The sequence below is a fragment of the Capra hircus genome, chromosome 26 (assembly GCF_001704415.2).
Source record: "Capra hircus breed San Clemente chromosome 26, ASM170441v1, whole genome shotgun sequence".
NCBI classification, from domain to species: Eukaryota; Metazoa; Chordata; class Mammalia; order Artiodactyla; family Bovidae; genus Capra; species Capra hircus.
The window spans coordinates 29,986,360-30,000,640 of record NC_030833.1 but is presented as its reverse complement, the minus strand read 5'-3'; the positions used below and the strand labels follow the sequence as shown (position 1 = coordinate 30,000,640).

The window sequence follows — 14,281 nt, the reverse complement described above, 5'->3', positions numbered from 1 at the left end:
CCAATATCTCCTCTCCCACAAACTACTGCTGTTTTAGCCCTCTGTCTCCCTAGAGGCCACAGCGGGGGTCCCTCACCTTCCCTCTTGGGCACCCCATGGAGGGAGCCTGCAGAAGTACCCCCTGTGTGCAGTCTCCTGTATGTCCTGGCCCCTCTGCAGTACCCACCCACCCCAGCCTGTGCCCGGGGAGCACTCGGCCTCAGCTCCACCCTCAGTGCCCTAGCCCACCCCCAGCCAGCTGACACTGCTCGAAAGAGCCTGCCCTGGTTTCCATGGAAACTTGGAGCCAAGAACCATTTCCAGGGGCATGTCAGTCACTCAGACAAAGCCACCCTGGTCCACACCAACCCACTGGGAAGACCAGGAGGCAACCCCACCCCAGGGAGAGAAGGCAGTCAGTCCCTAAGGAGAGAACAGAAGACAGGCTGTGGCAGGAACCAGAGAGGCTGGCTTCAGAGAGACAACCTAGAGCACCCCCACGTCTCAGAGGAGCCCTGGGCCTTCACTGCTCCTGGGGCTCTGACCTGTCCCCCTCTGAGAGGAGCTGGGTTCGGGCTGTGTGGATCAGAGAGAAAGGGGCCCTATGTAGGATCTGGTAACTACACCTGGAGGCTGTGCTCTCCCCAACCCCTCACCCCAGATTGGGAGCTGGGCTTGAAGCCAGAGTTGAAGTTCCTATTCACATCAACACCAAAAAACTCTTGTCTTAAAGAGGATGAGAGTCACTGGCCCTGCATCCTGTCCTGCTGGGCACCCTCTGTGTGCCCATTCCCTGAAGCTCAGCTCTCATGGAAGGCGGGGGTGGTGGATACAATACGGTGACTGGCCCCATTCCTGGATGGGCCTTTCAGGGACAACCCTTGGTCAGCAGAGCTGGGGGAGTGGGATTGCAGAGGGGGAGATTGCTGCCTGGTGTTGCAGAACAGGGGGCTGAGGAACTGGGTAAAGAGAGTTGAGGGTGTGAGTAGGGGAATTCTTGCCCAGATTTAAAGTAGGGGAACAGGAGTGTTGGGTGCAAGGAGATTCTTCCGGGAAGGTCCCAGGCAAGAGCAGGTAGAGACTGGAGGTCTCAGAGAGATGGGGGTGCTGGGGCGGGAGGGTGGTAGTCTGCAAGGAGATGGGGGTGAGGGGAGCCGCAGAGAGCTCATGGTGGCAAGGGGGGAGTCGTTAAACAGAATCTAGTGCTGATGAGGAAATTACACTTGTTTCATTAGCGATGGGGAAGGAGATAGCTCAGTTCCTCTTGGTCACAGTTGAGCTCAGAAGCTCATTATCCTGCTGCACGCATGCTTTCCCTCCTCGTCAATAAACAGGCTTTCCAGTGGCTGCATCCCCCACCCCCACCCCAGCTCCCTCTCCGAGAGGGGCCCCTTCTCCTCTACTTAACCCGCGGTTAGGGATCACTGTAAACAGTCTGGGGTCATCACACAGGAGAAAGGGCGAGGGGGAAACCCGGGGGCCTGGCCTTTCTCGCGCGGAGGGAGGGAAGCCGCTTCCGACGGCTCCCAGCCCACGGGGCCCTCCGTTCACCCCTTGTGAACCCGTGGGCAGTCCACCTGCCTCCTCCCGCCGCCTCCTTCCCCAGCTGCGTGGCCCACGTATCAAATCTCTAGAGGGAAAGGTGGGAGAGGAGTGTTTCCCAGCAGAGCCCCCACCCCTCGCATTGGCACCGTGCTGAGATGCCATTCCCAGGACTTTCCGGGACAAAGCGTCCCGAGAGCCTGTCTTCACTATCCTCCCCCGCTTCCACGCTGTGGGGCTGTGGCTCCTCGAACCAGAGTCTCCACTAAAAAGGCTTTGGTCCCCAACGCAGGGCGTAGGTGCCCCTGGACTGAGAACAAGCCCTCCCTGGGTGACTCGGTGCGCTTCCGCGGGAGCGCCCCGAAACTACCTCCGCGGTGCTGTGGGAGGCGCGTCGGTGCTTCTGCAGACACACACACCCCACCACCACCACCACCACCACGGGCTCTCCCCCTGCGGACCAGGTGGATTGTTCTGTCTCCGCCCGTCCGCCTGGCGAAGCATCTGCACCTCGGACCCGGGGGAGGCCCCTGGCCGGGCACGTCGGGTCCGCCCTGGCCTTGCGCCTGTCTGATCCCCACTCCCCCGCCCTCCCGCAGGGAGCGAGTTCTCCGGCAACCCGTACAGCCACCCCCAGTACACGGCCTACAACGAGGCTTGGAGATTCAGCAACCCCGCCTTACTAAGTGAGTACCGCCACCTGGCTGGCCGGCGGCTCAGCGTCTCGGTCCGCCAGCCCGCCAGCTCGGCCGTGCGGCTTCCGGACGCGGGTTCGACAGCCCGCCACCGGACCTTTGGGTGCCCAGCAGGGCAGGCTCGTTAGCGCAGCTCTGAGGCCACGGGATCCCTAGAGGAAGCCCGCGCCTCTCGCCCCTCCCTCCGCTCTGCTCTGTTCCCGGCGGCTGCAAGGCTCTGCGCCGCCCCACCCTGGGCCCCCTTCGAGGTCCGCAGTCGGGCGGCGGCGGTCACCGATCGGGTCCCTCTCCCACCCGGTGAATGCAGTTCTCCTGAGGGCAGCCGGCCCCGCAGCTCAGCCAAGGCCTCCCTGCACGGATCCTGCTAGACCCCAGCACGAGGAGGTCTCTGCTTTGCTTTTCTTTCCTTTTTTGTTCTCCTGTTTGTCCTCTCACCCAGCCCATTCTTCTCCTGTGTTAACTTCCAGGTTCCCCTTATTATTATAGTGCCGCCCCCCGGGGCTCCGCCCCTGCCGCTGCTGCCGCTGCCTATGACCGCCACTAGTTACCGCGGGGACCACATCAAGCTTCAGGCCGACAGCTTCGGCCTCCACATCGTCCCTGTCTGACCGCCCGCCCCGGAGGGAGGGAGGATCGACGCGACCCGAAGCCTCCCGGCCACCGCCCCAGACCCAACCCCCCTGCCAAGACCCCTCCAGCCCTTCACTTCATCCCGTCCGAGGCGGGACAGGACGAGTGAAGCCGCGGGCGGGACCCTCAGGCCCGGGCCCGCCGCCCCCAACCCCGCCCGCCGCCCCTTCCCGCCTGCTGGACTGCGCCGCGTCGCGAGGAGGGCCCGACCCAGTTCGTCCCCGCCTCGCCGGAGCTGGCCCGGAGCCCACCAGCCGCACCGCCGGACTCTGGCCGGGCCCGCCGCTGCGCGGGGGGACACGCTTCTGTGACACACAATCAGCGCGGACTGCAGCCTGGCCCAGCCCGGGAGCAGCCCGCCTCGGACGCTCCGGCGAGCGCCGGGAGGCTTCGCTGGAGGGACTGGGCAAAGGAAATGAAGAACAAAACGATTTTCTGCAGAAGGAGGAAGAGCCTCCTGCCGAGACCTCGGGAAAATGTCCGAATCCCGGCTTCAGCCAGATAGCCCCCTACCTTCTGAGTGTGCCCTGCCAGGTGGAATGGAATGGGGGCGTGGGGGCCGGGCTTCAGGGATGCGCTTTGGGGATCGTCAGGCGTTTCCAAGGTTGGGACCCAAGGCACACAGGCCCCAGCAGCCCGCACCCACCGAGTCCGACCCTTGGCTCTTCCCAGCTCCACCTGAACTGCCCAGTTCTCAAGAGCCCAGGCAGCTCCTACTAGTGACCAGACTCTCAGCCCCCGCCTCGCCCCTACCTTGGCGTCTCTTCCGTCTACCCACCTCACAGCTCCTCCTCCTCCCCGTCCTTTTTCGATCCCACGTCGCTCTGCATCTCTCCTCCCTAACTCGCCGCCCTCACCTGAGTCTGCCCCCGTGCCTGCCTCAGGACCAGCTTCTGCAGGCCGCGGCACTGGTCCCCCCAGGCAGTTACCCGATGACCCCCGCCTCCCGCCCCGACACAGACTCAATCCGCCGGTGGTAGGAGCAGGGTGTGAGCTGGCGTCTGAGCTGCGCGGAGTGGAAGGTGGGGGGCTGCCCACTCCACCCACCTCCATCCTCTTCCTCTGGCAGGAACTGAACAGAACCGCAAAAAGTCAATTCTACATTTATTTAATATGATGGTCTTTGCAAAAAGGAAAACAAAAACACCCAACAGGCTGCTGCTTTGTAGAAAGACGGTGTGTGTCTTGTGAAGGCGAACCCACGTGTATATAACCCCGCCCCTCCCGCCCCGCCCCTCCCGGTAGAGTCCCAGGTGCCCGCCCGCCTTGCCTGTAGATAACGCCCCGCTGTCTGTGCTGTGAGAGTCGCCGCTCGCTGGGGGGGAGGGGGGAACACAGCTACACGCCCACTAAAGCACAGCACGTCCTGGGGGAGGGGGGGGCTTTTTTTATGTTACAAAAAATGACGAAAGAAAAGAAATCTCTATGCAAAATGACGAACATGGTCCTGTGGACTCCTCTCGCCTCTGTTTTGTTGGCTATTTCTCTGTAATTCCGTGTTTTCGCTCTCTCCTCCTCATCTCTCTGCATCGCTCCCCTTTCCAGCTCTCTGCTTCTCTCCGCCTCTGTCTCGGTCTCTCTCAGTCTTCGTCTCTCTTGTCTCTCTGTCTCTGTCCTTCCCTCGGCCTCTCTCCCCAGCCCTGCCCCGGCTGCCTTGCCCCCTGAGGCTAGACCAGAGGTGGCAACTCCAGCCCCTTGGTTCGCCCCTCGCGGCCGTGCCCGTGGGCTCTGGGCCGCCGGCGGCCGGGCCGCCCCGCCCCGTAGTTGCTCTCTCGGTAGCGGCGATGCGCCCTGCATGTCTCCTCACCCGTGGATCGTGACGACTCGAAATAACAGAAACAAAGTCAATAAAAGTGAAAAATAAAAATCCTTGAACAAATCCGTAAAGGCTTGGAGTCCTCGCCCAGATCTCTCTCTCCTTCGAGCCTTTTTATTTGAAAAGGAAAACGAGAAAAGAGAATAGTTAAGGGAACTGCCGGTGCCCCGCCAGGCTCCAGCGGCCCAAGCGGGGCGGCGAGGGAGCCGAGGTTCAAACGTCGAGGCCCGGCCCATTCCAGTCCCTGTAGGGCTGGCGCGACAGGGGCCCAAACCCAGGACCCAGCCGAACCCTCGAAAGTTTCCCGGATGGCTCTGGTCTCCTTGGCCACCTTCAGCGCGTCGGTTCGTTTTGATTCTTTTTCTTTTCTTTTCTGTGCACATGACAAATAAATAATAATAATAAATAATAATTAATAAATAATAATAATAAAATTTTGTATGTCACTCCCCATGGCTCCAAGTTTGTCTCTACCTGTCTCTGGAACAGGCCTTCCCTCATACTAGTCGATCTCAAATAAACCCTCAATAATCCTCTCAGCTGCATTCCCTTTGCGACCCCTCTCCCACCCCGTAGCCCAGACCTATCGGCGGCGCATCAGAAGCCACCCTCCCCCGCCCTCATCCCCACCCCCACCCGACCCCCACCCCGCCCTTGGAGCAAGGAGTTTTCGCTTTGCAAAACTTCAGAATAACTTCGAGTGCTTTGGTCGCTCTACCTCTCCACTCACACCCAAACTCAGGGTGCAGTCTCTCAGAACTCGCCGTCGGAGACCCTCTCTGCGTGGTAGGGAGATTCTTTGCGGTCCTGTCTCCTTCCACCCTCCTCCGCGCAGCCGCAGTTTTCATCCCCAGACCGCCCAGAGACGACAAACGCTTGCCACCGGTTTTCTCGCTGCGCATTTATTTCTTGGCCAGGACAGCATCCAGTCCCACAGAGACCCCGGGGAACCTGCGGGCTCAAGCGACCTCGCGCGCCCCCTGGATCTTGCGGAGTCTCCGCCTGGGCAAGCAGCCGCTAGGATCGGAGCGGTCTGGGTGTATCTTGAGGGCGCATATTATGCAGTCGGTCGCCGGCTCTCATTTCTGTTGTTCTGCGTGGGTCTGCATGTTCCTGTGTGAGTCTAGGGGTAGGGAAGTGAGAGAACTGGTAGTTTTTTCAGACACCCTGACTGTTCTTGTGCCCAGGTGTCCAGTGAAGGCTGACTGTGTCTGTCCCTATGTCTCTCTGTCCTGTTTAGGGAAGGGATGGAGTGACTGTCGAGCCTACTTCTGTTATACTTGGAAGGGGTCTGCCCTCCATCCCTTCAGCAACATCCTGAGGCAGTCCTCCCACAAAGGCCACAGCCTCCACCTGGTCTCTGCCCTAGGATACTTTCCTTCTCTACCCCTGGGAAACCTTCCCAGCTGAACGTCCATCTCTGCCTCCTCCCGCTTGAAATACTCTGGAAGTTCTGAGCTGCCAGGGGTGGCTGGGCAGCTGCAAGCAGGACCTGGAGACGAGCTAAGGAGTGACCTTTCCCATTGGTTGGGGACACTGTCTCCTAGACCCCTACCTCCGATCAGGATTCCAGCAGGCCTGTCTTTCCCAGCCTACTCACATCGTGATGCTGCAGGGCCCCCAACAAATCAACCAGCCCCAAAGCAGTCAAGTCCATCCACTTCCTTCTGCATCACAATTTGTGTCTCCTCCCTAATCCCATATTAATAAATGACAGCCCCACCTTCCACTTGCCCCTACTGCTCCTTTTAATCACCAGTCTCTTAGAAGAATGGTCTTTAAACTACTTTGATCATGCATCCTAGCAGTAAAAAGAATTCTGAATTTGTACTCCTAATATATTTGTTCATATGTGCTCAGTCGCTTCAGCAGTGCCTGTTTGTGAACTTGTGGACTGTAAGCAAGGCTCCTCTGTCCGTGGGATTCTCCAGGCAAGAATACTGGAGTAGGTTGCCATGCCCTCTCCTCCAGGGGATCTTCCCGACCCAGGGCTCAAACCAGTGTCTCTTATGTCTCCTGCATTGGCAGGTGGGTTCTTTACCACTAGTGCCACCTGGGAAGCCCATAAGTATATTTACTTACTCACAAATTCCATAAAAAACTCAACTAACATATTAAAAATCTTATAAAATAGAAAAAGGATGAGACTGGAATACAAAGAAATTCCAGTGTTCTCTTCTCATGCCTAAATGGATTATTTTGCACCCTCTGGAAAATGTTTACCCCACTTTAGAGAGCCTGCTCAGAACCCAAATCCAGTGTGGCAGAACTCCTGATTTTATTGCCTAAAGTCAAGCAAGTGGATTCTGGATGTTGCCAGGCACTGGGTTGGCCCAGGCAATGCAACACGCATCACGTGGAGTGGTTCTCTGGCCCCCGATGCCTGGCTTTGCCTTCAGGTGCCCCAGAATGGGAGCAGTGTCCTGCTCAGTTCATCAGATTGGGAGCCAGCGCCTCTCACCTGGATCCCACCAGAACTTCTTACCTTCTGCTCTCTTTCTGGTCTCCTTCATACTAAATTGGGTTTTGAGGGCCTGCTGTCAACAGTGACCACCTCTACCAAAAAAAAACTTTTATTCTGTGTCCCTCCTGGGGAATATTCCCTCCTAGAATCAGCCTGAGGGGCCCAAAACATTCTCTACAATCCTTGAGCATTTGCCTGTTCTAAATGCAGTTCCAAACACAAACAGGGCCTGTTCCCCAGCTCTGTTGCTCCTCAGAACTCACCTAATTCTGATTCTGCTAGCCCTGTTCCCACCCTGCTCCCACAGAGTTCCTAGCTGATGTTCACCAAATATGACAGTTAGAAATTGTCCTGGGTCGAGGAAACAACAGTAGCAAAGACATGAAAGTGAAAGTGAAGTCGCTCAGTCATGTCCGACTGTTTGCGACCCCATGGACTGTAGCCCACCAGGCACCTCTGCCCATGGGATTCTCCAGGCAAGAATACTGGAGTGGGGTGCCATTTCCTTCTCCAGGGGATCTTCCCAACCCAGGAATCGAACCCAGGTCTCCCGCATTGCAGGCAAACGCTTTAACCTCTGAGCCACCAGGGAAGCATGGAGGCATGCAAATATACCAGATGAAATGGGCTGGGGTATCAGCTGCCTGGGGAAAGATAGAAGGGGTTGGGAGAGGAGGCAAGAGATAAAACTTAAAAGTGATTGAAAGTCAGGACAGTAGAAATGGCCAAATGGTATCCATTACTCATGGCTTCTTTAAGGAAGCTGTCCCACTCACAGCCCATCCTGACCATGTATCCACCAACAACTGTACTAGAATTGGACTCATACACAAAACTGAACTAAGCCAATCAATCCACTCTCTCAGGACACAAAACTAGGAGGAACAGAGAGAACAAGACCATTTGACCATGATATATAGTCAAAGCCCAGTGGAGACTGGGGGATTCTGCAGTCCTTTATTTTATTTATTTATTTTATTTCTGGCTGTGCTGGGTCTTCAGTGCTGCACGGGCTCTTCTCTAGTTGCAAAGAGCACGGACTACTTTCCAGTTGCGGTGCTCGAGCTTCTCATAAAGTGGCTTCTCCAGTTGAGGAGCATGGGCTCCAGGGCTCACGGGTTTCAGATGTGTCATGCGGGCTCACTAGTTGCACTTCCAGAGTCCTAGAGCCCAGGGTAAATAGCTATGGCCCACGGGTTTAGTTGCTCCTCGGCACGTGGGATCTTCCTCAGCCAGGGATTGAATCCATGCCTCCCACATTGGCAGGAAGATTTCTTTTACCACTGGCCGTCAGGGAAGCCCTCTCCAGTCCTCTTCATCTCAGTCAAGGACAACTCCATCCTACCAGTCACTCAAGCCAAAACCTCAAACTAGTATTTGAGGTTTTCAGTCTTCCCTGACTGCTCCTGTCTCTCCCATCCCCTATCTGATCCACCAGCAAAATCAGACAGCTCTACCTTTAAAATGGATCCAGGGACTTCCCTGGCAGTCCAGTGGTTAAAACTACCCACTTCCACTGCAGGGAGCTCAGGTTTGATCCCTGGTCAGAGAACTAAGGTCACATGCAGCACAGTGCAGCCAAAGCGGGGGAGAAAAAAACCAGTTAACAGAATTTGACCATTTCTGATGATCTGCACTGTACCATTCTGGTCTAAGCCAGTATGACCCTTCATCTTGAATTGCAAAAAAAAAAAAAAAATTAGCTTTCTTGTTTCCATCTTCGCCTCACCCACCCCAGTCTATTCTCCCATCAGCAGAGTGATCCCCGAAGTGTAGAGCAGAGCATGCTCCTTCTCTGCTCAGAGCCCCCCAGTAATTCCCCTTCTCCCTCTGAGCCAAAGTCAGAATCTTAAATCTGATCTATAAGGCCCTACATGTTCTGGCTGTCCACCTGTACCCATCACCACCCCCAGCTCACTGTGCTCTGAGCTTGCTGGCCTCCGTGCTGTGCTTCATTTACATCAAGCATGAGCCTTCCAAGACATCAAGACGTTTGCTCTCAATGTGCCCCAAGCAGTCCCATGACTAGCTCCCCACTTCTTTAAGGTGTCTGCACCCCCCATTCCATTTGAAACTGTCCCTCCCCCATCCTGTGTAGTTCTTATGGGACTGTAAGTCAAAATGCCCCATGAGCTCCTGACCATAGATGTGGGCCTGAGACCTATGTCTGTCCAATGGGGACCCCCATGTCCCTGTTCAAAGCACCTCAAGGTAGGAAGAGTCCTCTCAGACGTCTTGTTATTGGGGCTGGAAAAGAGAGGATCCCTTCTTTCTTTGGGCTATGAGCTGCAATGATGAGGGCTCTGGATCTCTAGGGACAGTTCCCCACCGTGTGGAGAATCCCTGCCTGAGAGCGCTGTGCAGACACACTCAGAGTCAGGCTGGGACACTCAGAGCTGAGAGGCAGACTGAAGGAGAGCTGTGCTGGTGTCTTTCGAGCCTCTGGAGCCAGCTAGGCCTGAAGCAAGGCCACTTTGGCACTTCCAGAGTCCTAAGCCAGCACCTTCTCCTTTTAATCACTTGAGCAAATGTGTTGAGTGTCTTCCAATTGTAACCCAGAAGTTCTGAGTTAAATAGTTCTAGGGGGTACTAATGTCCTGTTAAGAACCTTGGACTTTTTTGCTGTAGGCATTGAGAGTCATGGAAGGTTTTTGAGCAAGAGAGTGTGGTGTCATAGACCTGCATTTTAGGAGGCACTCTCTGTCCATGACATGAGCAGTGGGATACAAAGAGAGACAGTGGGCACAGGGAGGCCTGTACAAGGCCACCACAGTGGTCCAGGCAGGAGATGATGGAGGCCACACCAAGGATTAGCCCCACGAGGACACCAACATGGAGATGTACAAGATTAGAGTTTTAAGTAAAAGAAGAAAAGTGCTGAATAATGGACACACTCTGTAAGAAAGAAGAAAAATAAAGATTTTATCACATTTGCTTATATATATATGAAAACACTGGAAAGATAAACAGTAATCTAATAAAAATGGTTGTCTCTGAGCAGGGAACCAGTGTGGATGGGTGTATGTAAGGGTGAGATTTCTGTGAGTATGCTTTTCTAAATGTAATTTTGAGTTTTAAAAAGTTAAATTAAAACAAAAGTAAAGAGACTACCATATCCTTGATGCATATAAGCATAATTGTCCAATGAATAAACTAGACTTTGCTTTTTTGTTATTGTATAATTGAGGGAAAGGCCATTGGATTTGGTGAATAGGGGCCACCTGGTGACCAGGAAGCTAGTGCTTTCTGAAGGTGGAGGGAGGGCTGCTGGGGGAGGGGTAGCTAAGAACTGAGGAAGCAGATGGAAGCAGAGGGTAAACAATTCTTTTGAAAAGTTTGGAAGGGAAGGGGGCACAAGAAGGGCCAGGAGATGCTGCGGTCAGTGAGCTTGAGGGAGAGTCCTTTCAAGCTAAGGGCTATGTGAACCGGCCTGGGGGCTGAGGCAGAGGGTGGAGACTGAGTGGGGAAGGAGGGGCTATTGAGAGATGGACTGAGGGGCTTATGGCAACAGGCCTGAAAGAATGGGGTGCAGCTTGAGGAGTAGGGATGAATCAGAGAATTCTGCTGGGAAAAAGCTGATCGTGAGGGGATAGGGCTGAGAAGCTGCCTAGAAAGCTTGCAAGAGACACAGTTGCTATCTGCTGAGAGTGAGGGGAGCAGGACTGGATCCCGCCTTGTGGAGGGTAGAGAGCTTTGGAAGAACCATCCTGGGAGATTTCGAAGGTGGTCTGTGAGACCACGTCGTCTCCTGAGCACGTCGCCGGCCTGCAGCAGGAGAGCACACGAGGGAGGGAGTTCATCGCCTTGATCCAGGGCTCCCCTTACCCTGGCTGGCTCCATCTCTCAGAACCCAGGGTTCGGGGCCCCCAGATTACACTGCTCTCCCCTCCCGCATCTGACCCACATCCTCGTCAGTGGGGCCTCCCTACTTGATTGAACCCCAGCAGCATCTCAGTATGTTCCCATGGCCTGATCTTTGTGACTGTCCATCCTCAAGTGCCCAGGCTCAGCCTCAATTTCCTGGTTGAAGAGGCCTATAGAAGAGCCACCCCTTCCCTAAAGAATCCTCAGACCGGAAATGCATCCTCTAGGCAGAACGAAAAGCTTGTGTGTACAGAGGCATCTCCAAGCTAAGAGCAGCAGGAACCCAGAAATTGGCTCCCATGATCACCATGTGACCTTCAACAAGCCCCTCGGGTCTCTGTCCTTGCCTCCTGTGTAAAACCAGATGGCCTTTAGGATGCTTTCCCACTTTGACATTCTAAGCTTCTGCAGTTATACGTGGTAGGTAGACTTCACTCTCTATGATCAGGAGGAGTTCAAGAAAGCTCTGTGGAAGAAGATTGGATACATTCAGATGGGGAAGGGGATGGGGGACTTTTTAAGCTAGGAAAGGAGGCATGGATTTATTTATTTGTTGCCATCTCTCTCACCTGGGAGTCATTACTGCCTTTCCCTCTCTCTCTCCCCAGTGTCTGCCCAGAGATCTCTAGGAGAATGGTGGAGACCACTGAGGGCGTAGGATAAGGTACATGGGAGGGAGACAAAGAAAGAAGCTATTGGGGGCCAACCACATGTCCTGCCCCCCACAACACTCCCCCAGCCCAGAGCATCCCAATACTCTAATTAGCCAGTCCCTTAGGCCCCTGTTAGCCAGGCCGGCTGAGCGCCCAACTCCCTGGGGACCAGCCCCCTTACCCCCCAGACTAATCAGTCCCTTTGCTCCTTGAGTGCATGAGCATGCATGCGCATGTGCACGCACACACACACACACACACACACACACACACACACACACACACACACTCGCACTCTCTTATTCTATCCCAGAACCCCAGCACCATTCTAGCCTTCAGAGGATTAACGTAGCATGGTGCTGAATTCTCCCAATGAAGACACCCCACTTGAGATGATTGAAGGGTAGGGGAGAAGTCAGATAAAGTTTGGAGGTCCTCTCCAATTTAGGGTTTTCTCTCAAACTTGTGGGATCAAGGATGTGTTACAAAGCATGCAGCTATGATTGGGGGTGCTCTATGGCACCCCAAACCCTGGGGCTGGCACCTCCCAGGTCCCTATCTACGGTCAATACTCACCCCAACCCAGACCCCCTCCTCCCCTTCATCTCAGCCCCCCCATTCATCTCCCCACCCCCCTACCCCCCGACACCCGCACTGTCAGCCCAAACACATGATAAATTGCCCTGTCAACAGAATTCATTCAGGGACCAATTAATTCCACAGAAATGAACCAGGAGCCATCAGTTGCTGAAAAACTCAGAGTGCAGGAGCGGAGGGAGGGGGTGTGGGCGGGGGGTGGGCGGCAGAGGAGGGGACGGGGAGGCTGGGGAAGTTAGTCTGACAGAAATTGGTCATTTAATGCTTAAGTGCACGCTAGACAGCCCTGTCATCGCCCGCGGCCCCCGTGCGGGATTAATTATCGGTGGAGGAGAGGGCAGCCCGGCCCAGCCCAGCCGTCTGCCACCGACCAAGGCTAGAATCACCCAGGACTTGGCCACCCTAAGTCCACTTCCGAGTCTCCAGGCCGCCTCCCCCCTCAACTTCCTGGTGTCCCCAGATCCCAACCCTAGGCCCAATCTCATATCCTGGACCCTCAGCCACATTTAGTCAAGGCCTTGCCATCAGCTGTCTAAACTAGGAAGGCTTCTCTGGCCCCTTGGCTCGGTTAGGCCCCATATGTGCCCCCATCATTACCCTCAACCATCCTGAGTCACTTTCTGTGCAGAGTCCAAGGCATGACTGTTCCAACCATTGATCCCAATCTGAGAGCATGGCACCATCTTCCACTCAACTGCTTATGTCAGATCCCTACCAGTTCTCCTTGACTCCTCCCTCTCCCTCATCCACTCAGCCAATCAGAATCCAAGTCCTGTCAGTTCAGCCTCCTGGAAAGAGCAAATCTGGGCCACCTGCTTCTAGCTCCCCATCACCACGTTCAGCAACTCTGCCTGCTCTCTCTTGCTTGTAGCTAATGTTATCTTTAAAAATGCAAATAATATTCTGGTGTACTCCCCCACCATCACACACATACACACTAACTTTCAGTTTAACACTCTTTGGTGGACCACCATGGGCCTGCAGGAGGTGAAATCCAAACTCTTGACACAAGCCACAAAGCCCCAACCTCTGCCACCAGCCCAGCCTCACCTTCAGCACACTTCCCCCGTGCTTTCTCTACTCCAGCCCCAATGACCTTCCCTTCCTGCCTTTGCAGACACTGTTTTTCTTGCAGCCTGAAAAGTTCTTTCTACCCTGCAACCCCCACCACTTGACTGACTCCTATTCATCCTTGAGATTTAAAATTAAATGTCACTCCCTCCAGGAAGCTTTCCCTGAACCCATGATTAGATTTCACAGCTCCCAAACTTACCTATCCATCAACATGTCACTCTACTTCTGCACTCTCTCTTTCCACCAAATGTTAAGTTTCATGAGAATGGACTCCATGTCTTTATCCTTTGAGCCTGGCACTTAATGGAAACCAGAAAATACTTGTTGAACAAATAAATGAAAGAATAAAAGCCTCATCTTGTCTTGGCCCTAAGCCTGGCCTAACTCTGAGGCCATGTTCCCCAGAGCCAGACCTCTCTTGGGAGACCAAGATAGGTTGGGGTGGCTGGAAAGATGAGAAACCCTCAGAGAACATTCAGTCAATCTGTGAGCCCATCAGACTAACTTCAGTCAGTTGTGCTGAGTGGGTTCCAAGGAGGCTGCAGATAGTTGGAGGTTAGAATGGTAGAGAAAATAGCCAGGACTTGCTAAAAGAGCAAAACCCAGGATCTGAAGAAGCATGCTCTGTGCAGCAACGTGGATGCATGTGAAACACAGGGCTGATCTGAGGAGGAGAAGGAAAAACTGTTGGCAAAGTGATGTCTCCACTTTTTAATATGCTGCCTAGGTTTGTCAGTTTTCCTTTCAAGGAGCAAGCATCTTTTAATTTCATGACTGCAGTCACCATTCACAGTGATTTTGGAGCCTAAGGAAATAAAATCTGTCACTGTTCTCAATTTTTCCCCATCTATTTACCATGAAGTGATGGTACCAGATGCCATGATCTTAGTTTCCTGAATGTTGAGTTTTAAGCCAGCTTTTTCACTCTCCTCTTTAATTCCTCTTCACTTTCTGCCACTAGCAGGGT

At 54.4% G+C, this 14,281-nt stretch overlaps 1 protein-coding gene across 5 annotated transcripts in view; it reads left to right on the top strand.

The window, feature by feature from the left end:
- PAX2 (paired box 2) overlaps window positions 1-5,108 on the top strand; it is a 90,056-nt gene extending 84,948 nt beyond the window's left edge. For 3 of the 5 annotated variants that reach the window (XM_018041684.1, XM_018041682.1, XM_018041681.1), the window contains 2 exons: window positions 2,121-2,207; window positions 2,684-2,841. In XM_018041684.1, the coding sequence (XP_017897173.1) occupies window positions 2,121-2,207; window positions 2,684-2,760 (164 nt within the window). In that variant the 3' untranslated portion in view covers window positions 2,761-2,841. Of the gene's footprint in view, window positions 1-2,120; window positions 2,208-2,683 lie in introns of all 5 variants that reach the window. The other 2 variants (XM_018041683.1, XM_018041680.1) reach the window with 2 other exon arrangements.